This window comes from Cibotium barometz, chromosome 18 (genome assembly GCF_041138505.1).
Source record: "Cibotium barometz isolate CiBa-2024 chromosome 18, ASM4113850v1, whole genome shotgun sequence".
Taxonomy (NCBI): Eukaryota; Viridiplantae; Streptophyta; class Polypodiopsida; order Cyatheales; family Cibotiaceae; genus Cibotium; species Cibotium barometz.
The window spans coordinates 41,347,386-41,373,385 of NC_141063.1; the positions used below are offsets into that span (position 1 = coordinate 41,347,386).

At 47.9% G+C, this 26,000-nt stretch overlaps 1 protein-coding gene across 2 annotated transcripts in view; it reads left to right on the top strand.

Annotated features, from left to right (window-relative positions):
- The first annotated feature begins 923 nt into the window (after window positions 1–923).
- Window positions 924–26,000, top strand: part of LOC147629354 (MUS308 and mammalian DNA polymerase-like protein) — a 127,217-nt gene continuing 102,140 nt past the window's right edge. For both annotated transcript variants that reach the window (XM_086812590.1, XM_086812591.1), the window contains exons 1-10: window positions 924–1,040; window positions 1,816–2,396; window positions 2,516–4,022; window positions 4,109–4,173; window positions 4,265–4,370; window positions 5,160–5,360; window positions 5,503–5,685; window positions 5,783–5,944; window positions 6,068–6,307; window positions 6,418–6,630. In XM_086812590.1, the coding sequence (XP_086668716.1) occupies window positions 972–1,040; window positions 1,816–2,396; window positions 2,516–4,022; window positions 4,109–4,173; window positions 4,265–4,370; window positions 5,160–5,360; window positions 5,503–5,685; window positions 5,783–5,944; window positions 6,068–6,307; window positions 6,418–6,630 (3,327 nt within the window). In that variant the 5' untranslated portion in view covers window positions 924–971. The remainder of the gene's footprint in view (window positions 1,041–1,815; window positions 2,397–2,515; window positions 4,023–4,108; window positions 4,174–4,264; window positions 4,371–5,159; window positions 5,361–5,502; window positions 5,686–5,782; window positions 5,945–6,067; window positions 6,308–6,417; window positions 6,631–26,000) is intronic.

The following is a 26,000-nucleotide window of genomic DNA, read 5'->3' on the forward strand; positions in this document are numbered from 1 at the left end:
GTTAATGGGAGGACTGGCTGTTTGGCTAATGGTCAGCTAATGATGAGCATGTGGATGTAATCTTTAATATCATCAGATGCTGCTGTTTATGGGAAATCTGGAACTCCCAAAATTGCATTGTATTTCAGAAAGCCTGTGATACTGGAATGGATGTTAGTGGATTGATGCATAAAGTGGTTTGTATGTTTGATTAACAGAATTAGTGGAGCTCAGTTGTTTCAATTGATTTAGTCTTTGCAGTGTACTATTATCTAAGCTTTTCCCAAGGGGGGTCATTTGCAGACATACTTGGCTATGCCTAACATCTGGGATATTGTTGTGTAGGGTATCAGAAAGCAAAGGGTGAAGATCAAGACAACTTGGTATGGCCCTAGAACACAAAGGTGGTATAAGAAGGTCAAACAAGCTAGTCACACTTTTGTGGCATTGATTGAGAATCCTATGGGGTCCAGACCAACTATTAAAATATGGTTTCAAAAAGGGGAGATTTTGGAAAAACAGACCCCTGGGGTTGCACATCTGAAGCTTTGATAGAAGCATGCATCTTATTGGGATATCACTTATCTTAGGGGGAATCCTCTTTTGTTTCAGAGGATGATAGATGGGATTTGATATGTAATCTGTTCAATGGTGACTGTGGGTTTGGAAAGTTTATGCAAAGATGTCTTTTTCTTATTATAATATATATATTATTGGTCCCAAAACAAAAAAAAGAGAAACATACCCTCACATGTGCATGCACAGACACATGTAGACACACAAGTGCTCACACATACACACATGAATGCAAGCAAAAACTTTTTGTCACAGCAAAGTGGGGGTCACATACTAGTTTGAAATTAATATGAACCATGTAACGGTCTCTCGGTATTTGTTAGGATTTCGTCAAAACACATAAGGACGTCCCCGCCAATTCTCTTTGAAACAAAAAAAAGAAAAGAAAAAGGGAGAATGCCCATTTTTCTACAGATATGCTGGATGATGAGGCTAACCCTGCGATCATCGCTATGGAGAAAGGCCGCAGAAGCAGGGTGGACGAGGTAAGCACCGAAATCTGCATTAGCCTATTCTCTTTAACTTGAAAAGCTAAGCCACGCTGTCCGTCAAAGTAGAAAAAAAACCCTAAAAAGCATCTGCGGAGGGACGCAGAAAGAATCTGCAGAGCCGTAAAATCAGTCGAGCTAAAACAGGTTGCCCTCAGCCAAATGATAAAGATGCATGTATAAATGAAACAATCAGCCTTAACATATTGACATCATGGAAGAAGAATCTCTTCAATCAGAGTGAGAATTTATTGCAATTTTTCTTATTAAATGATGGTTGGGGTGGGCAAGAGCCGCAGCCAATATCTGCTGTTGAATGGGACTCGGTCTCTGTCTTCTCGCTGCACATGGGTTGGTGTTGATTGCTGCATTGTGGGCTTGGGAGTGACGCCTTGCCTAAAGAGCCTCAAAGCCTGGCTAATCAACTGTGTGGTATGGGTCTGTTTGGCCTGCTTAACGCTAGAGTACGTGGAAGCGGAAAGGGTTTGGTGCTCCCCTGATACAATACGAGCAGGTGGGGTCGGTCAGGATTCACAAGTGCAGTAAGGCAATCATGGTGACATGGGTTTTTGGAAGTGATAGGCTTTTGCCTCGGCCTGGATGCAGCGTTGGTTTGTCTTTTTCAGGGCCCAGGGCCCAGGGCCCAAATAGTTATAAATGAACAACCAGTTGCACTGCCTTAAGCTTTGTACACGCAGCACTCAGGAAGAAATTTTGCTTTTCATTTTTATTCACATTTTTCCAAAGTCTAATCCAATACGGTTGTTTGCAGTTCTTCCCTGCAAAGAAGAGTAGATATTCTAAATCTGACACTTTACCGACGACCAAGTTGGATGTGCAAGCCCGACAAGGAATTGACTCACTATCTCCTAGTAAAAGAGGAACCTTAGATGATTATTTAGTTACTACCCAAGGCAGCAGGTCTCCACTGGTAGCACAAAAGTTGATAAAACTCCAGATTGTAGATGATCAGTCCTTGGAAAACAGGGAAAAGCCCGAGACATGCAGGGGAAAAGGTATCAAGGACAAACCACTTTTGGAAGAAAATCAAGGACAACAGGCATGCAAGCCAACACTGTTTTCTGTACGACACTGCTCTCAAGAAGCCCCTCAAATATGCAGCTCAAAGACCAAGGAAAGCCAGAAGTCAATTATAGGCAAGGGTGAGAAAAGGTGCTTCAATGAGACTTTTGTTGCAGATAATGTACAAAAGTCTAAAAAGTCACGTGCTTCACCAAGGCAAGAAGGTGAAAGCAAGGAAGGTGAAGGCGACATAGCTTTTGGAGCTGAGAAAAATAAGCACAAGCACGAGCTTACGCAGTTCGCTAATGACTTCCTTTCAATTTGTTGCAGGTATTTCTACTGGTTAAACACAGTTAGTTGTGCTCTAGAGTCTAGAGGGCGTTAAGAGGTAAACAAACGGTTTATGAAGCTCTGTTGATGGAACTAACACTCTCTCTAAGTTTTTGCAGTGGTATTGTCTCAACAAAGACATTGTCTCTGACAGCATCTTTGAGCGGTTCACCTATGCATAAAGATAGGGAAACATGTATTAAACGGGACATTGAGAGTGACAGGGATGGGCTGATGGCTTGTGTCTTGGAGAGATTGGATGCACAAAAGAATGAGCATCCTGATGTTGCCATTGTGTCAAAGCAGCTTCAGGCTACTTGTGGTGGAAACTCAATGGAAGAATGTGCCAAAAATTCAGATGACCATGGCAACAAACTGGACCTATTGACGAACATGCGGAGGAGGGGAATTGCTGCCGTAGTACATGTTGATGTGAGCAACACCACAATTGTGTCTAGCAATGTCAAACCACTTGAAGCATTAAATAATGTTGCAGCTGTGCCTGGTGGCAGTTTCGAGTCTCCCAAAGTAGCCAATCAATCAAGTCGTTCTTCTCTAAGTGGTGAGAAGAGGAAGATTGCTACTACACCACAGACAAGCAGTGCTGGTAGACAGAAGCGGACTCCCAGGTGGAGCACTGGAAACTCTCTATTTTCTCCTGGTGACGAGTTTTGGGATGAGGCCATACACTGGGCTGATGGATTGGTCTCAACCAAGGTTGATGATCTTGCAGAAATCAATTCTACTGAAGCTATGTGTGTAAATGTGCACATTAAGAATCCTAGGGCCAACCTAGATCCTTGCCTTCAGGTTTCTTCTGCCAAACAGCCTGGGGGGAAAGTAAGTAAGGACAACACTGTACAAAAGGATTCAGACACCTCTGTGAATGAACGGATCTCTGTTTTTTCTGTAAACGAATCAGATGCTAAACATGCCAGCACTCCCCAGACGGACTCCTCAGGACCTTTGCTAGTAAGGAACACTTATGGTAGGGCCAATTGTGGTATGAATGATGGTTTTAAGGTTTTGGGCTCAGAAATCTCTCCTTTGCCAGTTCGGAGGTTTGATTTTACAAGTCATGACAGCATTTCAGACCATGCCGATGGCACTAAAGGAGACACAATCATTGAAAATTCATCTTGTGAACTGGTTGAAAAAGCCATTGCAGGAGAATTGACCAGTTCAGCAATGATTGTGAGGGAGGTGACACAGGGAGAGAGCCACAAGCCTGGTGCAGAACAGTTGGGGAGTGAACCACCCAAGGAGATAGAGAGAACTGCCCAAGCAGAACCGCTCAAGGTGATAGAGAGTTCATCAAACCGCATACAAGTAATGGAGGAGGCACTTCTTAGCTTGCAGGGTGGCGATGAAGCCCTTCAACCCGTGAAGGCTGATCTAGTAGAAGCTGATTTGATTGCTTGCGAATCCAGCACTTCTGAGAAATGTCTTGTGGAGAATGTTGGTGCCAAGAAAGAACCTAGCATGGCAAGTAATGATGCGGATCTCACGCCATCCTTGCAAAATACAGGTGTCCTGGAGATGAAGCATGAGTTCAGCAATTGGCTTCCAGCCCCAGTTTGCTCTGTTTATACAAAGAAAGGGTTGAAAAAGCTCTATCCCTGGCAGGTTATAGCCTTAATGGAGTCAAGTCTGCATATTTCATTATTAAAACGTTTAAGTGCATTTTTGTAGCTTACAAATCATTGCTGTAGGTGGAGTGCCTACAACTTAATGGGGTATTAGAAGGCAAAAACCTGGTGTACTGTGCATCAACCAGGTATATTTCTTGTAAGAGCATTCCTGATCTTGCTTCTTTAGCTTTTACGACGAGGTTGTTTCTGAACAATTTACATTGTCTCCCCTTGTAGTGCTGGTAAGAGCCTTGTTGCAGAGGTTTTGATGCTGAGACAGGTTTTATCAACAGGAAAAAAGGCCCTTCTTGTCCTGCCATATGTATCGATTTGCTCTGAAAAGGTAAACTTGGCAATGTCTCATTTATGCTTTCGACATGATATTTTCAAAGCATCTACTAGAGCACAAACCTCAGAGGTTTAAGGAACCTCTGAGTTTGAAAGTGTCTGTGTGGTATCTTGAGCTGTTCGTGACACCTACATGCATCAATTGGGCTTCCTATGAGTAGCTGAGGCACTGTACAGGGTACACTATGTGGATTACAGGCCATTGCGAGCTCGAAAGGGTGAGTGTCAAGTCAGACAGGGATGCACAATGGTGGTGTAGGTACATGTCTCAACCAGCACAATTGGCTCTTCTGTTTTTTGAAATCCATTTTTCGGCAGCGGCTATTGCTGAGCCTTGGGCCAGGGCGCTTCAAACATGCCCTGCTACACACATTGCACCATGTGTTCTTGCCCAGCATGTTCATAGGACAAATGCCTCTGGTCTTGGATATCCTCCAATGACCTCTCTCTCTCTCTCTCTCTCTCTCTCTCTCTCTCTTTATCAATAGGTTCCACAATGGCCTGAACATACCGCTAAACCCTGAAAATAGTAGACATGAAACATGCACTTGATGTCTGGTGTTGATTATAATTGGGGGATATGGGTAGTAGCTGGGTCTTTATTCTGAGTGCGTGGCTAACAATGTTTTCTTTATGAAGTTTCATTTTTGTAAATAATTGAAGACAGTACTATAATTGTGGAAGAAATGTTGTACTTGTGACACGTCTGAGTAGCTTGGAAAAATTGCTTTGTTGGGCTAAAAGCTGTTGGTTATCCTAATGGTTTATACCACATATTCTCCAGGCAGAACACTTGGAGTCACTTTTGGAACCCCTTGGCAAAAAGGTTAGCAGTTTCTTTGGAACTCGTGGGGGTGCTTCTCTCCCAAAGGATGCAGCGGTAGCAGTTTGCACTATTGAAAAGGCCAATTCTTTGATTAACAAACTGTTGGAGGAAGGGCGTTTACCAGAGTTAGCCGTGGTTGTCATTGACGAGCTTCATATGGTATGTGTATTTATTCCATAACAGTTCAGCTAAACCTGACAGGAAAATTGATGAATCAGACTCTCATGCCTTGTAGTATCTGTTTGCTAAGTTTTCCTTTGTGTTGCAAACCTATTTACATACTAATTTTGTCTTAAAACAGGTTGGTGACAGGGATCGAGGCTATCTATTGGAGCTTATGTTAACAAAGCTAAGATATGCAGCTGGGGAGGGAAAGGATGCTGCTGATAAAGCATCTGAAGTTGGTGATAAAGGTTCTGGCTTACAGATTATAGGCATGAGCGCCACGATGCCAAATGCTGCAGCAGTTGCTAACTGGTTGCAGGTCACAATCCAGCCTCTCATTTGTAGTGCCTCTAATTTAGATACTTCACATGAAGCATCTACATTAGTAATGCACTGAATCTAGCACTTTGATGCAGGCGGCTCTCTACGAGACAGAATTTAGACCTGTTCCATTAGTTGAGTACATTAAAGTGGCCAATTCAATCTATAGCAAAGACATGAAGGTTGTGCGGACAATCCGGAAAAATGCCGATTTGGCAGGAAAGGATCCTGACCATATTGTGGAGTTGTGCCATGAGGCGAGTGAAGGATTGTAATCTTAAAGATGGGTCCCTACAAATCAAGTCATGAGGTGTGCTATCATTAGGTCCAGGATAATATGAGATAAGCCTGACTAATTATCCAGTTTACAATTCTTGCAGGTGGTACAGGAAGGGCATTCTGTGCTGCTCTTTTGTTCGAGCCGTAAAGCATGCGAAACATCTGCAAAGCATGTCGCCAAATTTCTTCCTGCTCATGCTATAACATTGCGTAACACTACCTCCGGGCCAGAAAGTGCAGCAGTTGTATTGGAGGAGCTTCAGAAGTGTCCAGCAGGATTGGACCCTGTGCTGGCTGAAACTCTACCAAAGGGTGTTGCATATCACCACGCAGGTCTCACGGTACATATATGTTATGAACTCCATTAGATTTGTCCTGTAAATAGAGAGCCTTCTTGACATGCAGTGGCTGTGAATATTGTTAGACCGATGTTCTGATTGAATTTTGTTAGGTTGAAGAGAGAGAGATGGTGGAATTATGCTATCGGTCTGGTATCGTTCGGGTCCTCACAGCCACATCAACTTTGGCTGCTGGAGTAAATCTTCCTGCCAGGAGGGTTATATTCAGGCAGCCTAGGATTGGGCGTGATTTTATTGATGGCACAAGGTACAGGCAGATGGCTGGCCGAGCTGGACGAGCTGGCATCGACACAAAAGGCGAGAGTGTAAGTTGCTATCTGTTCATGTCTCATTTGGTTGAAATGTTTCTACAGCATGGATGTATGCCTGGCTATGCAGGAGGAAGATGCGAATTTAAGAGCTAGAGCAGCACTTTTTGAGAACAAAGGCCATAGGATGTCATGATGTGTGAGGGTTTGTCTCCTTGAGCTTAGGGTAATCCAGCGTTTGGCATAGTGCTTGCGATTGATCTCTTATTGTTACAGATGTGTTTTCTTTTCTATTTTGGAGGTGAATGGTCCTCATTTTTTTTTGAAAGAACAGGAAAGTATGTTATCATGGAATATATAACAGCTGCTCCAGGGCTTGGAAAACCCTGGATTTCTGTCTTCTTGATCCTGCAAAAGCGGCTGCCCTAGTCCTGCAGAGCTGGGAAATTCTAGGTTTCAAAGTCTTGCTTGTCTTGTCATCCCTATGATGATGGAACACTTATTTTTAGCCTGCCTTGTTTTTTGTAGGCAGGAAACTTAGAGGATGTCCCCATCTTCTTGTCCTTCTTATCTGAGTTCTTGCAGGAAAGTATGTTATCATGGAATATATAACAGCTGTTCCAGGGCTTGGAAAACCCTGGATTTCTGTCTTCTTGATCCTGCAAAAGCGGCTGCCCTAGTCCTGCAGAGCTGGGAAATTCTAGGTTTCAAAGTCTTGCTTGTCTTGTCATCCCTATGATGATGGAACACTTATTTTTAGCCTGCCTTGTTTTTTGTAGGCAGGAAACTTAGAGGATGTCCCCATCTTCTTGTCCTTCTTATCTGAGTTCTTGCAGCCTTCGTAATGTGACAGCCTCCGTAATGTGACCTCCCCAGTGCCCACCAGCTGTCATGCACCCGCAGACCATCGGAGTTTCCAGGCAGTTAATAGATGCTTGACATGGAGCTTCTTGGCGATGGCTAGCTCTTAGATAGCAGGTCTCATGAGGTGATTGGTAGCATGATGCAGGAGGGTGACCTTTGAGCCTCCTTTCTCATTTGGCCCCCTTGTTCCTTGTGTTCTGTCTAGTTCAATAGTTATATAGACCTTGGAGGTCTGCATTAGAGGTATTTTTTCCCCCTAAAAAAGAGACTTCTATTTGTTGGAGGTGGCAATTCTTGTAGCTACTCTCGGGTTATCGCATTACTAGAAGTTGTGGTGGATTATCCCATATGCAAGAGCATGGGAAGTTGAAGAACCATATATAGGGTGTGGTGGCACTTTGTCATAGATATCTCCTCCGGCCGGGTTTTTTGGGGGAGCAACGGAAAGGAGAGGGGAGCCTAGCCACCGATGTTACTCAGTGCGGGCATGGGGAACATATTCTTCACTGTTAGCTTGTTGAGCGCCTTGTAATCCTCACATAATCGTGCAGACTTATCTTTCTTTTGGACAAACAGGATGGGAGCGGCAAATGGTGAGGAGGATGGTCGGATAAAATCGGACCATAGTAACTGAGCTAAGTGTTGTTCCAACTCGCTCTCTAATGCCTTAGAAAGGCGGTAGGGAAACTTGTTGGGAGGTTCTGAACCAGGAACCAACTCTATGCGATGGTCGTCAGGTCTACTAGGTGGGAGAGTGGGCGGGAGGTCTCGTCTCGCAACATGTTGTAGTATTGAGACAAAAGACCAGCCATCCGTTGCTCCCTTGTGGGTGCTACTTGAACTGCATTAGACTAAGAGTGGACATACAGTAATGCACATTCTGTTCCTTTTCTGATCGCTCTTTGGGCTTGAATGTGGGAAATGAGTGAAATGCCAGGAATGCTCCGATCCCCGCAAATCATGAGCGGCTCAGGAAAGCCTTCAACGATGGTGAAAGTGTCCTGCCTCCAATCAAGAATGGGTGCATACTGTCTAAACCACTGGATCCTGAGGATCATGTCACACCCTAAGAGAGGGGAGACAATGAAATCCCGCTGGAATGTGGCCCGCTGAACTTGAAACTCAAATTGTAGAGCTTTATGAGTAATGTGTGTACGTAGACCAGGGGTAAACCCGTCCACATCCAAATGATAAGGAACCAAGGTACAGCTCATCTTGGTAGCCAATTGCGGAGAGATGGCATTCTCGGAACCGCCCATGTCGATGAGGACAATGAACTGTTGTCCCTTTGAAGTGCCATAGGCACGGATGAGAGCCTTTGTCTTGTCCTCAACCTCACCCTCCTGCTTATCATCAAATACCACTGGTGGCATTGAATTCAAAGAGGGTAAAATCTGAACGGCATTCGAGGCTGATGGCGGAGGTGTGGATGATGCTACGGTTGCTACTGTGGAAGTGGATGCCTTAGTAGACTTTTCAACCTGGAGTTGAGGGCAATCTTTCTTCCCATGTCCCACAGTGTGACAGAAGAAACAATGGTTCTCTGTTCATCAGGTTGGAGATAACCTCCAGTTATGCCCTTCTTAGCTTTTTCCTCAGGAGTCTTGTTGGGTGTAGAATTTTTCTTATTGCTCGATTGACTTGAAGAATTTTTCTTTTGGTCCTTTTGGTCTTTGCTGTTTTGAGCCCCCTTACCCTGGGTAGATGACTGCTGTTGGGGCTTTGGGGTAGACTGTACCTGCTTGGGCTTACCTTTGTTCAGCATCAGGTCCTAATTCTGAGTGAGGGTCAGTGCTTGTGCATAAGTCTGAGGCTTTAAATTTTGCACTTGGTACCTAATGGTAGTGTCTAGACCTCGAATAAACTGCTTGAGCTTATCTTCTTCCGATATGTCCAACTGTTGGGCCAGTGTATTGACCTTGTTTGAATAGGTCAAAATAGGGGAACCACCCTAAGTGAGTTTGTAAAACTCATCCTCAAGATAGGTCATGTACTGTGGTGGAAGAAAACGGGCTTTGAGATCAGACACGAAGGTGTTCCAATGAAAACGGACTTGGCTTGTGATGGGGTCTGTGTGAAGTTGTGACCAATGCTGCCACCAAGTAACAGCTTCCCCAGTGAGTTGGGGGGTTGCCACATGGACTTTGTCTTGTGGATCTGTGATTTTAGCTAATGGAAAATGTGCTTCAAATTGAGTAACTGTAGCATGATCACACTTACCATCATACTTACTAAAATTTGGGGAGGTTCGTATAATGGTGGAGAACGAGGAAGGTGCTATCTGATGAGGGAGAGCTGCCAGAATTTGTGCCATTGTTTGTTGATTTTGGATTTGCACAGCCTCCCAGTCGAGTCTTTGCTGGAACTCTCAATCGGCCTTCTTTCTGCGGCATTGGTCTTCCTCAAATTTGCGTTTGGCTTTCCTATCCCTTTGTTCCTTTGCACGTCTCTGTTCGTTTTCTTCATTTGCTTTTCTTTTTGCTTTGTCGTCTTTTCTTCGTTGTTCTTCAATATGTAGTAGGACCTGTGCCAGATCTGAGACGCCTTCTTTGGGCTTCTCCTTTTCGGCGGCAAGTTGCATCTTTAGAGAATTTATTTGCTCCATCATCATTTTCAGGAGCTCTTCTGTGCTTGGTGGAAGCACTTTTTCTGTTTGAAAGATTTGTGCCTCCATTCCTTTTTGCTGGCTTTCTTCGTGATGTGATGTTTCTCCCGACATGGTGGAGGCTTGGGTTTCTTTTCCCGACCGAAGTATAACCATCCACTGGATGCTCACTTCTTTAGGTAGCCGAGTTGGGTTACCAACCTGATGCTCTGATACCAATGTTACATGCACCGAGGTTGATCGTGATAATGCGCAATAGGGCCTTCTTTATACCTTTATGTGGTGAGAATATGTAGCATCAACTTTAGAGAATAGGGAGAGAGTAGAGAATGTAGAATGTAGAAGATGACACCGGATTGGGTCCCAATACCCACTGAAGGCCCCCGCTGCAAGCAGGAGTATTTGCTTATATTATTCTTTGGAGAAATGCTGTACAATGTTGAGTACAAATGATATGAATGCCCAATGCAAGGACAAGGAGGCCCAAACGTCGGCAGAGTATCCAGTTATCCCGAAGCTCTGCTGAAGACTCTCCTTGACCACTGATGCAAGTCTAGATGACTGAAGGACTGCACATATGCTGGCTGAGATGTAAGGGAATCTTCCTTGTTGCCTGGAGATGAGTAGGATGCTGCAAAACTGAAGTCGTTTCTGCTGAATACCTGAATGATGTTGCTGGAAAAGGCCATGCCTATTTGTACTTCCTCTATCAGCAGTCGACTGCCTCTAGGAGGCTGTCGACTGATTCCAGAGAGGCCATGACTTAGAAAAGCCAGTCGGCTGCAGGAAGACACCCTCATGACTGCAGGATGCCAGTCGGACAGCATAAAATGTTGGTCGGGTATTTTATTCCCTATCAGCTGGTCAATAAACGCTGGCACAGCAGTCGGCTGGTGCAAAGGACCTTGTTGGCTGCAGAAATGCCCATGACTGCACATGTGCACAGTTGGCTGTGCAACAAATGCTAGTTGGGTGCTGCTCGACTGCGAGGCAAGGCCTTGGCTGCCTTGGGGTTGGCCTTAGGGCTGGTCCCCCTACTATGTGGATGCACCTACAATGCTCTACATGCATCTAAAGCTAAGGCTGACACATACATGCTCCTGAATGATGCTTTCTCCAAGTGGGTCAAGAGGCTGACACAACTGACTGACCTCTAAAGATTAGAGAGACTGACCTACGTAGCTCGTGCCTGATTGTCCCTGGATGAGGGCTCACAATGGGGTCACGGCGTACGACAAATAATCCTAGAAAAGGTTCTACTTCTGTACAAATGCTGCATTGAAGATCATGCCAGTGTGTCATTGTGTACCCTAGACTCCAGTGCAAGGTGCCCGTGACATACTCCATTCTCTGAAGGCGACCCTGTATCGGCGAGCATCCGCTTGATGCCATGCTCCGCACAAAACCACACAAAAGCATTAGAAGAAAACTCCCCTCCTTTGTCAGCCCGAACAATCTTCACCTGCAATCCAGACTCCTTTTCCACTAAAGCATACCAATCCTTGAACTGAGCAAAGGCTTGGTCCTTCTGTGAAAGAAAATACACCCATGTGAACCTGCTACAATCATTTAAAAGCAGCATGAAATGCAAGGATCCTCCCAAAGATGGGGTTCGCATGGGTCCATATAAGCTTGAATCAACTCCAGAGGTTTCGGCATTAGAAGAAAACTCCCCTCCTTTGTCAGCTCGAACAGTCTTCACCTGCAATCAAGACTCCTTTTCCACTAAAGCATACCAATCCTTGAACCGAGCAAAGGCTTGGTCCTTCTGTGAAAGAAAATACACCCATGTGAACCTGCTACAATCATTTGAAAGCAGCATGAAATGCAAGGATCCTCCAAAAGATGGGGTTCGCATGGGCCCACATAAGTCAGCATGAACCAACTCCAGAGGTTTCGAAGCCCGCTTGGTAGCCTGCTTCTGAAAATACTCCTTATGCTACTTCCCACGAATGCAAGAACTTCAATGTCCCTGCTTGTTGGCAACATTTGGCCAGCCATCCACCATCTGGTCCCGGAAAGCCCGCCGTAGCGCATCCACATTCAAGTGGCTAGAATAGAAATGCCACAAATCATTGAGCTGAGTACCTATAAGAGAAGAGAGTGCTGAGAGTCTGTACATCCCATTCTCCACTTCGCCTTACCAAACAACCTGACATGTTGCTTTGTCCTGGATAGCAACAAAATGCTCATCAAAATCCACCCGCATGCTAGTCTTGCAAACCTCATGCAATGACAAAAGATGAAAGCCAAGAGATGGGACATAAAGAACCCGAGAGGAATGCTTCCCTCCTCTGCCATCGGGGAACGATCTCTAACCTGCGCTCACTGTGAATTGGGATAGTGGACTTGTCACCAATAAAGATGTGACCCTCACTGTGAATTGGGATAGTGGACTTGTCACCTGACCTGTTTGCCTTCGAAAATCCTGTAACAACTCTCGGGAAGGAGTCATGTGCCTGGAAGCACCACTGTCTAGAATCCACTCTCGAGTATCCGCAATGGTGAGACCAATTGCCTCCTTGCTCGAAGAAGATGAAGCTCCGGTGTCCATAATCTCCAAGTGCACAAAAGCTGGAATCTTTGCGGTTGCACAGCTGAGGAATCAGCACCTTTCTCGGTGCTCCGCTGAGGACATTTCCTCCAATAATGACCCTTATGGCCACAATGGTTACAGGTCCGCTTGGCCTTCAAAGCATCACGCTCTGAGTCGGGTTTCTTCTCAGAAGACTTCGCCTGTGTTCCTAGCTTGAAGAACCTCTTGCTGAAGAGCCTGGAGTTTGTTGATGTGCTCTGGCATCGTCGAAGACTTTGGAGGATGCATCACTCGCATCTGCACTTCCAAGGAAATCCTCTTCATGGGCAATACCCGACTGTACAATGAAGCCAAGTGCTGCCAAATCCCTTGAGCCAATGTCATGTGTTTGATGTGGTTGATCACTTGGGGTGTGCAATTAAGGAAAATGAAAGAATGCATATGGGCATTGACATGATCCCACAATTGTGCTTGGGCCTCCCGCTCTTTCTTAGTGGATAATAACTAGTAAAAGCTCCTCCTCCTCCTACTACGGCCTTGGAACTCCAACCAGAATGAAATCAGCCAAATCATAATACTCCAAGACAGACTCCATCATTACCTTCTAGATGCCATAGTTGTTCCCGTCCAACTGTCGGTCCACTGGGAACGTCGGGAGGGTGGGGATCTTCACATGTTTCTCTGCCATCTCGAGCAAATCTGCCATCTCGGGGGTTCACATGGTCTTGTGATGGGAGCGTGGGTGGGAAAAAAAATATGAAGAAGAGGCTGCACCTAAATGCAAGGTACATAACTCTCCCCTGCACCTGTAGCTGAGCATCTTGTAGGTCGCATTCTCTGAGTCTCCCCCAAAGGGGAGAGGGTACCCTTGAGGGGGGACTCGTTCCACCAACAGCCCTCTCCTTTATCAGCAGCAACACATGGAAAGTAAGAAGTCTTTTGCCTCAGTCACCGCTTCACGATTACCGCCCATTCCTCCACCCGTGAGCAAGCCGACACCATGGGAAGCCTACCTCATGCAAGAACTGAAGAAACTCCAGGGAGAATTAGCAGCACTGAAACACGAGACTATCAAGAAAGATGAACAAATCAACGAACTGAAAGTGCAAGTGCAAGCCATGAAGACGAAGCAAGAGGAAGCACGAGAAGGACCCATACCTACAACACTACAAACAGAAACGACAAACCATGTTTCAAAGGTAAATTCAGTTAACTCACAAGATTTTGTTAAAGAAGTCATATCAGCGGTCAAAGAAAAGGAACGAATGGAAAGTAACAAAAAGGTAATCAGAGTCGGTGGTCTTCCTCAAGGCTGGGATAGGCCAGACATAGCTCAAGAGCTTCGAGAAGACTACATATTAGATACAGATGTACTTATAGCACAACTGAGCAAAGTAGTCCCCTTCGTGGACTTAGGAGACCCTATCTCTATTATAGTAAAGGGTACACAGGCAAAAGTCTCCTATATGGACAACAATGAGAAAATAGCAGTGATGAAGCAAACAAGGTCTCTCCAAGGAACAAAGGTATGGATAGCTGATGAACTCACCCCGCTACAACTCAAGAACAAATCGGCAGAGCTGAATAAAGTTAAAGAAGCAAGAAAGAATGGCAAATGGGCAATATATAGAGGAGGACAAGCAATCATTAAAGAATTCCGTACCCCACCCCCCTCAAGAGCAAATCCATCCATGTATTTTGAACCTCAATTTCGAACTAGATGCAATAGAACCCATTGTAACTTAAACTCTTATGAGTCTTAAGAGTTCATTTTGAGTTATTTTTTTTTCAGTTTTATGCCTCTTTGGCATCGATACCCAGAGTGAAATGTAAATGGATGTACCTGATCTGTCCCATAGGTCGGATTCGGCCTCCCGTGGACGTTAATATAACTTTCTTTCTTCTTTCTTTCTTTCTACCTTCTTCTCCACGTCCCTCACAGCCCAGAAATACTCCAATTAGCACCAAACGCAGCAGTCCCGAATGTTCGTCTCCAAAGCTTCAAGCCACCTGGGGCTCTGATACCATGTCAGAATGAGCAGCGGAAATGAGACAAAAACAGAAGCGCAGAAATGCTAGAGAGTGAAGTGCTGTATAAACTCTACTGTACACACAATATCCGGTACAAGACAAGCGGGGGGGGGGGTGGTATATATACCACCTGGGGCTGCTGGTCGGCCAGTGTAAAACAGGCCGGCAGCCCCAAGAAAAGCACACGACTGAGATATACTCCAGTCGGCCAGCAAATGATGCAAATCGGCCAACAAAACAAGTCGGCCAGCAACAAAAAAGCAAGTCGGCCAACAGAAATTCAGTTGGCCACCTCCTGGCAGCAAGACTCCTACAGCTGACCAAGGAAAAAAATAGAGCCCCCCCCACAACTAGCAAAACTGGGGAAAATATGGACAACGAGGAAAAATGGAGAAACTCACACGGGTGGGCACACCCACAACACTGGCCTTCACTCCCTATAGTGTAATATGGTACAGAGAGGAGATGACTGCTAACAGGAGGTCGATGCTCTACCTTCGAGAAAATGAAACGTGGGTTGTATATCCAGTCATCTCCCCTAACCGAAGTACACCTCTAACATGAACTAAGTAAGAACAAAGAGAAAAATATTGATTGGTGAAAAGTAAGAGGCTCAATAAGCTTGCATTGACTTTCTCCATGTACCTTATTTAGAACTTTTAAAGTGATGTATTAAAGAGGCCCAATGAGCTAGAAGCCTCAAAGGACCTTATGTGTCAACTAAAAAAGAATTCTAAATCATACTTTGTCCTTCTCCATGTGATGCATAAAAGAGACCCAATGAGCTTGAAGCCTCAAAGGATTTTATGTGTCAACTAAGAAGAATTTCTAAATCGTACTTTGTTCTTCTCCATATGATGCATAAAGGAGCCCAATGAGCTTGAAGCCTTAAAGGACCTTATGTGAAAACTAAAGCTTATATTTTCATTCTTTACATTCTTTGGCTCAGTGCCTGGAAGAAATCCTCTAACAATCATCTTACTTACACTGCACTTCTTGTGGCATACGCCAAGCTAGGACCGTGTGAAACGAGGCCTTCTTTATACTTGAGTTTAGTGAGTCTTTAGCAATCCTTTAAACAGTATACATGAATTGAAAGATGTAGTCGAGACGACACCAAATGGGGTCCCAATTACCCACTGAAGGGCCCCCCTCTGCAAGCAAGAGTATATGCTTTATTTCCTTTGGAATACAAGCTGAACTGTGTCCACAAGACTGAGTGAACAAACTGACTAACTGACCGCCAAACGCAAGGACAAAGTGACCAAATGTTGGGCAGAACTGTGTATAAGCTTTAGGCTACTGTGAAGCTATCTTCAAAGAGAATACACCGGCCCGAGACCGAAGGTTGGTGTGCTGAGAACTCTAGGAAGAGACTGAGCTTTGGATGCCTCGGGCTTGAAAGCACAAAGAATGCTGAAATTATACAAAGGCAGGCTGCCTAAGCATACATGTTTGACTTGAGAATGTAGACTTGAACTTTTATCTGATGATTTATGGACTATGGCAGGCTCACCTTTTTATATGTCCATAGGGTGCTGGTCGGCTGGTTTATACTGCTGTCGGCCTGTTTAATATTTGCCACGACTCGGTTGAATAGCATTAAATGTTGGCTTGGTCGTGGGCTTTCTTGGCTGCTGGGGCTGGCTGCATCAAACTTGGCCGACCGCATGCCCAGGCCACACAGAAGGCTGTCGACTGTTGCCCAGGTCACTTCAAGGGCTATCGACTGGGTCTAGTTGATGGCTAAGGGTATTTATTATCCGTTGCAAGGCTGTCCCCTCCATGGGTTGGCCTTGGGACTGGCCCCTGCAACTAACATGCTCTAATGTATTCTAACCTAAGGTTGACATCTACATGAGGACTACTTGTTGAATTCTCCAAAGTGGGTTAAGAGGATTAACTTGACATTGACCTGACAAACCTCTATGGCTAGGAGACTGACCTACATAGCTCGTGCTTGACATGTCCCAGACTGGGGCTCACAAAGGGGTCACGACATACGACAAAATATCCGATCAAGGTACTACTTTTGTACATGTTTCTTGCACTGTTGATGAGCTAGTGTGTCACCGTGTACCACAGTGCATGGGTGCAAGTGACATTCCCTCCTGCTTAGCTTGGCGGCAGCTTCATGGCTTTGAGGTAGTCCGCCAATAGCTGTGGATACTCAAGGAAGGTTATTCTTCGTTTAGCCAAACGGCTTCATGGGTCCCTCGATCTTTGAACTTGGTATAAAATTGGCGAAGTCGTCATCCGGAACCATGCTTCCAACGATGTAGAAGGATTTGCGTGGGCTCTATCACTTTTGCTTCATCAACCATTTCTGGTTGCTGCTCTTCTGGGACATTCTGCAATGAAGGTCCGATATAAGGCTTTATGTCACATGCACTCTGCACTGTAGTGCATGGTGACAAGCTGGCTCATCATCAGCAGTGCGACATTTGTACAGTATTAGTTCCATTCAGGATGATATTTGTCGTATGCCGTGACCCCATTGTATATCCTCAGTCCAGGATAAGTCAGGCACGAGCTACGTAGGTCATTCTCAGCCATAGTCAGTCAGTCAGTTAGTCTAAGTCCCTTAACCCACTTAAAGAGACGCATTCATGCATATACAGTCAATAGAAACCTTAGGGTTTGCATCAGAAAGCATTCTGCATATTGCATATCATTCATGCATAGCATCTAGACCATTGCAGGAACCTTAGATAGCATCTAGGAATTATCCAGGATTTATCTAGGATTTTTTTGGTATTTTTCCCATCATTTTCAAGCATTTAATGTTTATATAGCAGTCGGCCAGCATCTAGTGCCAACCGACTAGCAACATCACTAGTATAAATAGAGGCTTTGCACAATCATCTATTCATTCATCATATTCAGCAAGAGAGCCATCAAGCGCTTGTCATCCTCAGCATAAGGAGCATAGGCGATTGCAGTTTCAGCCATCTCTCTTCAGCGTTTGTCTCCTACAGTCCTAGGCGCCTCAAACGCATGAGCATTCAGCCATCTACATCAGTAAAACGCAGCAGTTCAGCATTCAGCCTTCAGTCCATCTTGCGTTTTTTGCATCCATGCAGTTTTCAGCATTCATTCATTCATTGTTTTGCTCCAGCCACTTGGTGAAGGTAAAACGCAGCATTCTCATTCATTTATAGCATTCATATACAGTCTAGAACAGTCCCAAACAGCCCCTCTCTCAGCCCTAGCTTTGCATCCCTCCCTCATACCATTGGGAAGAGTGCGTAGGCTCGAGATTGGACATCTTTGGTGCTTCTACAGTAGTGCACAGTTCAGCCCAACACTTAGTCTTCAGAGGTCTTGCGTTTGGCTTATCGTCAGTCACACCGTCAGTCTCTTTAAAGATAATAAAGCAAATACTATCTCGGTAACGGGATAGGGGGCCCTTCAGTGGGTAATTCGGGACCCCATACGGTGTACAGTTCTCATCTCTCCCTCTCATCTCTCTAAGTTTGAAGTTAAAGTGGATTGCTAAACTCGTGAAACTCAGGATACAGAAGACGGTGTGAGCATTTGTGTGAGAGGATCCTCCAATACGAAGACTTCCGCTGCATATTACATTGGTATCAGATTCAGCTTGTCCACACACACTGTATCCTAGCGTGAGGGCATCCTTGGATGGTCAAATTGCGTTCCGGCACGACCACCGACTTCATCATCATGTCTACAGAGGAGAGTACTCATCAGTCGGAAGACGTCTCCCCCGAAGGAGACCTTGCTCTTCTTAGAGCTCAGAACCTGCTACTCATGGAGCGTCTCCAACTCTTGGAGGCAGCAACAGCACGTCCTCCTTCGCCTCCAACAGCACCCGACTACATCTCCCTCTTCTTTCAGATGAAACAACAAAGGAGAGAGGACGAGGCCCAAAGGAGAGAAGAAAAAGCAGAAGCAGAAGCTAGAAAGCAACAAGAAAGAGCAAAAAGACGGGACTATGAGGAAGCCCAACGCAGGATCGACGAAGACCGGCGTCAGGCTGAACTCACTGCTCGTGAGCACCAACGAGAGCTCTATCGAGAACGTATGTTACTCGAGCACCAAAGGGAAAAGGAGGCCATTCATCTTAGATACCAGCACCTCTCTTCAGCATCCCCAATCTCAGGTGCGACCAGCCAGCAGTCTACAGCATCAACTACTGTCATTCGAAGTCAACCTAATTTCAGTAAGTATGATGGTAAGTGTGATCATTTAGCAGTAAATCAGTTTATTCATCAATTTAGTGCTCATTTTCCATTAGCTAGGATCACAGATCCTCAGGATAGAGTCCACGTAGCAGCTCCCCATCTCACTGGTGAGGCAGTCACTTGGTGGTAGCATTGGTCTAATCTCTATACAGACCAGATCACAGGTGTCACAGCTTTCAGCTTTTGGGATACCTTTGTCCAAGACCTGAAGACCAGATTCCTCCCGCCCCAGTACATGACCGGTCTGGCAGATGAGTTCTATGGACTCAGACAGAACGGATCCCCAATGCTTCAGTTTTCCGGCAAGGTTATCACTTTAGCACAGCAGTTAGGGTTATCTGCATAGCCCAAAATGAAGCAATTCATTTGTGGATTGGATCCTAACATTTGGTTCACTATTCGTAACTTTGAACCCAGTACATATGACCGGGCTTTGACTCTCGCTCAGAATGAAGAAATGAAGATGAACGGAGGCAAGCCCAAGCAGTCATCTTAGTCCAGTACCAAACCCCAGCAACAGCAATCCACTGCACAGCCAGGGAAAGGTAACACATCTTCTAAAGATGCTAAGAAGGACGACAGTAATAGCTCTAGTTCAGGGAGTAAGAAAGACAAAGAATCTAAGTCTAAGAAAACCCCTGATGAAAAGGCTAAAGTAGGCATTACTGGAGGTTATCTTCCTCTAGAGGAGCAAAAGAAGTATCAGTCAGAAAATAGATGTTTTTTCTGTCACATCATAGGGCATGGTAAGAAGGATTGCCACAAATGGCAAGCGGAACAAACCGCTAAAGCCCCTTCTGCCACAGTTACCACAGCCTCCCCAGCTCCTCCAGCCCTGCCTACTACCACCAATGCGGTTCAACTTTTACCTTCTATGCATCCTATGCCATCAGTGGTATTTGATGCTAAGCAGGAGGGTGAGAGCGATGTTGCACAGAAGAGCCTCATCCAAGCTTATGGCTCTGCCAAGGGCCGACAGCTTACTATTCCTGATTGGGGGCAGGACACTTTTACTATTTGTAAAGGTTTTCCTGAGCCTGTCATGATTCGTGGGGATAGAAGCATTCTTGGCATCCCATTGATTTTGCATCTCTAGGCCAGACGAGCGATCTGCAAGGGAGCAGAAGGAGCCCTACTTTATGTTCAAACAGCCTCTACCTCATTGGTAGCATCCATTTCATCTTTGGTCCCTCAATTAGCAAACGTCCTGTCCAGACATTAGAACATTATGCTCAGGGATGATCTCCCGCCCAGTCTCCCACCCTCTCGCCTTTTTTTTTTTCCGAGAAAAGATCCTTTCATTAGTTATGTAAAAAACGCCCATAGGGCTACAAAAGAGATCTCTCCTGCTCCTAACAGAGAGAAGAGCAGTGAATACATCATGGCAGCCCGGGAGACTCTCCCTAGGTGCTGCAAAATACAAGCATCAGTCTAAAGGACTGAGCGGCTAAATCATACAATGGGGGGGGGAAAAAGCCAAACAGGTGGCCTGTAGTGCCAACGGGGGGATCCCGTGTGTAGGGTGTAGAACGGGCCGCAGTGCCAAGTGGTATGAAAGGCCTGGCGCCGTAAGATCGCCTCATCCGAGTCTCCCCGGATGCGGTCGTACTGTCCTCGCAGGGTGTGGATCAACTCCTGCCAAATCCCCCGAACAGTCTCTGCTGGTGGCTCTAATCTCCCCTCAAAGGCCGTAAAGCACCGGGCCCTCCAGGTGAACCAGATGGTAAGGCTGCTGAGGAGCTCCCATCGTAAATCCCTCTCCTGTGTCCAGCTGGCGGACGAGAAATCCGGTGCCGGAACCAGGCGAGGCTGGCCCCTAATAAATCTGATGGCCTGACTGCCCTGCTCCATCTCATAGCCCATAGCAGGCCCTGACGAAGTCCACCAAGCCGCGGCACCCCACGTAAAAATACCCTCTGGAGAGAGGGGGGCTAGAATACGCAGCATCCGCAGCCAAATCTGCTGTGCCTGAGGGCAGTCCCAAAGGCAATGTCTCTGTGTCTCCATCGGGTGGCCGCATCTGGCGCAGGCCGCCGGAAGACCGCTGTAAACAAGCCAAGTGCCAACTGCTGAGCCCCTGTGGGCGACCAGCCACTGAAAAGCCGAGATCCTGCGGGCCTGTCGACTAGCCCAGAGCCGAGCCCAGAAATCCTCCAGGAACGCCTGTGATAGTCCCTGCAATCGCCAATGCCCCGCTGCCGCTGGAGAAACCGTCCTCCTCGCCGTCAAAATATGCCGTCCCAGCCGAACAGTATACTGGAAAAATGTGATCTCTGTGGCCTCAAGGGATGCATAAGGATCATGCCACTCGTACTCTCCTGGGTCCCACTGTAGCCGGGCCAAGGGGCGCGCTGCATATGCCCATATGCGCCAATCCGGGAGCACGTCAGCAGGGTCAGGGTCAATGTGCCACTTCCGAGAAGCGGCAGCCACTACCCGAATCCTCTGAAAGGTGCACTCTGCAACCAAAGGCGACTCCACCTCCACTCTCTGGAGTCTGCCCTCATCCTGAATCTCATAATAGAGGCATCTGCCATCCTCAGTGCTAGCTCTGACAGCAATCAGGATCTCCAACTGTGTAAAGGCTCCCATCCACCGTGGGGCCACTGGCTCGAGAGGTGTGAACCACTCCTCTGTAAGTGCCTCCTGAATATCATCCCTCATAATCAACCCCCCTCTGAAGTGACTCAGCCTCTCCACCTGGGTCTCCTCTGGTAGACTGCAGAAAGCCTGCCAGTCTCCGAAACTACGAGCTGGGCCAGCCGCTAAAGGTCCCCAAGCTAGACGAGGCCGAGAACCCAGCATATGACCCTGCTCTGTACGAACCGCTGGGCTCCAGATGAGCGGCTGCCTGGCCCGCTCCTCAACACAAGAAGGAGGCCGCTGAGAGAGCCCCGGTCTCAGCAGCTCCCAAGCTCTCAGGATACTCAAAGCAAATCTGTCCTCCCATCCTCTACTGAGGCCTGTCCTCCTCATCTCTATGAAGATCCAGCGAATCTCTGGTGCCCAAGTACCCCCTGCAGGAGGCGCCCGGGCCTGCAGTCGCTGCAAGAGGAGCTCTTTCCAAGGCTCAGCGCCTGGAAACAACCCCCGAACAATAAGCTTCCCCAATAAGGCTCTACTCTGATCGACTGGATCTATAATGCCCAAACCGCCCTGAGCCAGCGGAAGTGTAATAACTGCCCATGCAACCTTTGCCCGAGCTGGCTGACCGTCCCGCCCAGACCACAGAAAGTTCTTGATCAGCCTCTGTACCTGGCTGATGCAAGAGCTCGAGAAAATCTAGCAAGACGTAATGTACCACATAGTCGCTAACAGCACCTGATTTGCCACCACCACCCTCCCAGCCAAGGATAGTCGAGCTGTACTCCAATACAATAGCTTCTTCCGAATGCTCAGAAGAAGCGGGGCAATCTGCTGCTCTGGTGACAAATCGAGGCCAATCTGGCATCCCAAATACCGCACTGCTGTGCCGGGAGGAATCCATCTAAAACCGGGGTCCGGGCTCCATGTCGGAGTGGGAGCACTACTGATCCAAAAGGCCACTGTCTTGCGCCAATTGATCAATGCTCCCGAAGCTGCACTAAAAACCTGGAGCGACTGCTCTGCCCGAATAAGATTGGCCTCTTGGCCATGCAAAAATAAGCCCGTGTCGTCTGCAAACTCAGCATCAAGCAAATCCTCCCCCCGGACTGGGAGCTGAAGTCCTCTCAAACCAACCTCCTCTGCCGTCAAATACATACTCATAGCCTCCGCAAAGAAGAGAAAAAGGAAAGGGGCGAGAGGACACCCCTGACGGACTGATCTGGTCAGCTCAAAACTCGGCCCCCGACCTCCTGCAATCAGCACCTGGCTGCGAGCTGTGGAATACAAAGCTGCCACCCCTCTGATCCATCCTGGCTCAAAGCCCAGGCGTAGCATAGTGCCCTCTAAGAATCCCCAATCAACTCTATCGTATGCCTTCTCAAAATCGAGAAGCATCACGACCAAGTCCTCGCCAAGAAACCTAGCTCGGGCCGTCGCCTCCCAGAAAGTAAAGATGTTGTCAAGGATACTGCGCTCCTTGACAAATCCTGTCTGGGTAGCATGAATCAACTCCCCCAGGAAGGGCTGGATCCTCAAACTCAAGGCCTTTGCCAAGACCTTGTAGACAGTATTGAGGATCGTAATAGGCCTCCAATGCCGAATATCATCTGATACTCCCTCTCCCTTGGGGATAAGATAGATCAAGCCCTCTGAAAAGCTCTGCGGCATCACCCCAGTGTCCAAAACATGCTGAAAGCCCCTGCGGAGGCCTGGCCCCAAAAGGTCCCAATAGCGCATAAAAAAGGCCGGCGTCAGTCCGTCCTCCCCTGGGCAACTATGTCGCGGCAGGACCCTCAAGGCCTCGGCAAGCTCAATCTCTGACAGAGGCGCACCTAGAACTGTGTGCATATGGTCTGTGACCCTCCTCTGCACATGGGCCCACACAGTCTGTCTGCATACATCTCGATCCTCAGTGGCTGGCTCCGCTGAAAGCAAGTCACTATAAAAAGCAGTGGCAATGGCTCTGATCTCCCCGAGCTCAGTAGCTATCGATCCATCCGGTCTACCAAGCTGGCGAACCCCTGCTCGCGCATGACGGGGTCCAGTAATCTCAAAAAACTCCCCAGTCACTCTATCACCAAGCTGCGTCCTCTGAGAGGCCTGACGACGATAGTAAAACTCATGTCTCTGCTCCTCTGCCTCTCTAACCTCCTGGCGTGCCTGGCTCAGCTGGGACGCCACCCACTCACATGCAGGCTGCTGCTCCTGAAGGCGCTGTAGCGAAGCAAGGTTGCGTCTCAGCCGTTGCTCCCGCTCGCGAATCTCTCCCAGTCGTGTCAAAGCTGCAGCGTGTAGAAAAGAGCTAAGATCAATGAGTCCCTGGGCACACTGGCCCGCTGCATCCTGGTCAGAGCACTGACTATCATACCAGATCCTCTCAATGTCCTCAGCGAGACTGGGGTCTGCAAGTACCCTCTCTGGGATCCTCAACTGCAAGCTGGGCTCCCGTGTCCCCTCCTCCAAAGTCAATATGACTGGCGCATGATCTGAAAATGAGGTGCCAGCAAGAATGCCGACGGAGCCCCCTCGCTCCCCCAACCAATCGCCCACATAAAAGCGATCAATCCGAGATAGATTAGTCCCTCCCTGCCGGCGATCCGACCGAGAGAAACTAAGACTGTCCTGAGACCGGGAGAAAGCCCCATGCTGCCATGCATCAGTGATCCTCAGTGACATACAAAACCGGTCCCAAGCTGCAAGCTCCGTGCCGTGCACTGTAATATGACTGCCTCCCACTCTATCTGCCGGGTCCTCAAGCATGTTGAAGTCTCCCCCAACACACCAATGTGCGGCCTCTGGCAATGCATCTGTAACCTGAGTCCAGAACTCTGCTCTGGCACTAGCATGATTGGGCGCATAGATGTTGAGCACACCCAATAGCTCATCATGCATCCTCAGAATGACATACTGTGCTCTACCAGGCACAATGATCCCTCGATCCACAATGGCCTGCCGCCATGCATCTGCAATAACCATGCATACTCCTCCCTGTCCACCCAAAGGACCAAACCCTGCAGACCAGAAAGTGTCCCATCTACCAGGCATCACCGAACCATATCTCCGGATCCTGCTCTCACCCAAGTGGTGCTCCTGCATCATCAGAATGTCAATACTGCCACCAACCAGGCATCTCTGTAGCTCCTGCCTCAAGCAGCCTCTATAGCGTATAAAGTGTGCTCCGCCAAGGCCCTGTACATTCCATGAGATGATCCTCATGGATGTCCTACTGAGGTGGATGCTGTCTCAGCCGTGCGGCGGGCCTTCGCAAGCGGCTTGGATGGAGAGTAGTCCCCATCCGAACGGCTGCGAGTCTGCCCACCCGGTGTACTGCAAGAATCCCGGATCAGGCGCCAGTGGCTGTGACCCATGGCGACTGCCTCCTGCTCTGACATAGTAACCTCGTGTATACTCACATATCCTGGGTCGCGTACCAAATCTGCAACTATGCGCACGACCAAATGCCGAATCCCGGATGTATCCACACTCCCGGGATCCAAGAAAAAATGAGCCAACTCCCAAAGTCGGCCTATCACATCTGTAACCTCCAAATCGCTCATGTGATGAGAAAACTCAACTGCCTGAGTCTTCAACGTGCTTAGAGCGAGCTCTAGAGTCCACTCCCGGTCACAAGGTCCACATAGAGGGAACGAGAAGGCCACCGCTGAGTCTAGTGCCTCCTCCCCGCGGGCCGGAGGTATCACTACATGCACTCGGATGGGTGCTGGCAGCCTGGCTCATGGGGGCCCTCTGCTCCAAAAAGCCGTGTGAAGGTATAATCAAACGCCTCCGAGCGCTGCCGAATGCCGAGGCGACTCAGCCGACTGCGGATAGATGAAATCCGTGAGGCTCTAATCGGCATAGGTCTCCTCTGTGATGCTCGAGCGAGGTCAGTGCTCAGCGCCCTCCGGACTGCAGGTGAGCGCCAGGGAACTGCCAGGACCTCCCGGGAAGGCGAGGCGGGCGGAGGGGGAGGAGGGGGAGGCGAGGGAGGAGGAGAGGGAGCCGCTGCCGAGACCGGAGCGGGGGCGGGAGGAGGCGATGGTGGAAGCGAGGCGGTGGGAGGGGATGGGTGTGGGGGAGGTGAAGGAGGGGGAGCTGGCATCTCCTGGTCCTCGGTCGCTGCAGGGGTCTCCTCCTGAAGGGGAGCAAATCTGTTCCTCACGGGAACCCAGTGAGGCTGAGACTGTGGCTGCTGCTGCAGCGGTATCTGGGCATGCTGCTGTGGCTGTCTCCCTCGACGGCGCCCCTGTCCAGGCTGCCACTCCGAGGTCTCTGTGGCCTGAGCAGGTGTCCCTGAGGCAGCCTGCCGAGCCGAATCTGTGGGCGGGCCATCCGTGGCCTGCTGCTGTGGTGAGGGCCGAGGTCTCCTGCGAGGGCAGGCCTTGGCCAAATGACCGACCTGCCTGCAAATGAAGCACTGGTTCGGGAGCCCCGAGAACTCCACTCTCTGATCTATCCACCCCCCCCCTATCCTAGGTAGCTGAATGACCTTAGGAAGGGAGGAGATGTCAGATACCAACACTCTGACCGAAGGTAGCCCAGCTGCTCTGGCCACCACTGAAGCTGCTGAGGGGCCCGTCTCAAGAACCGAGCCCACCAA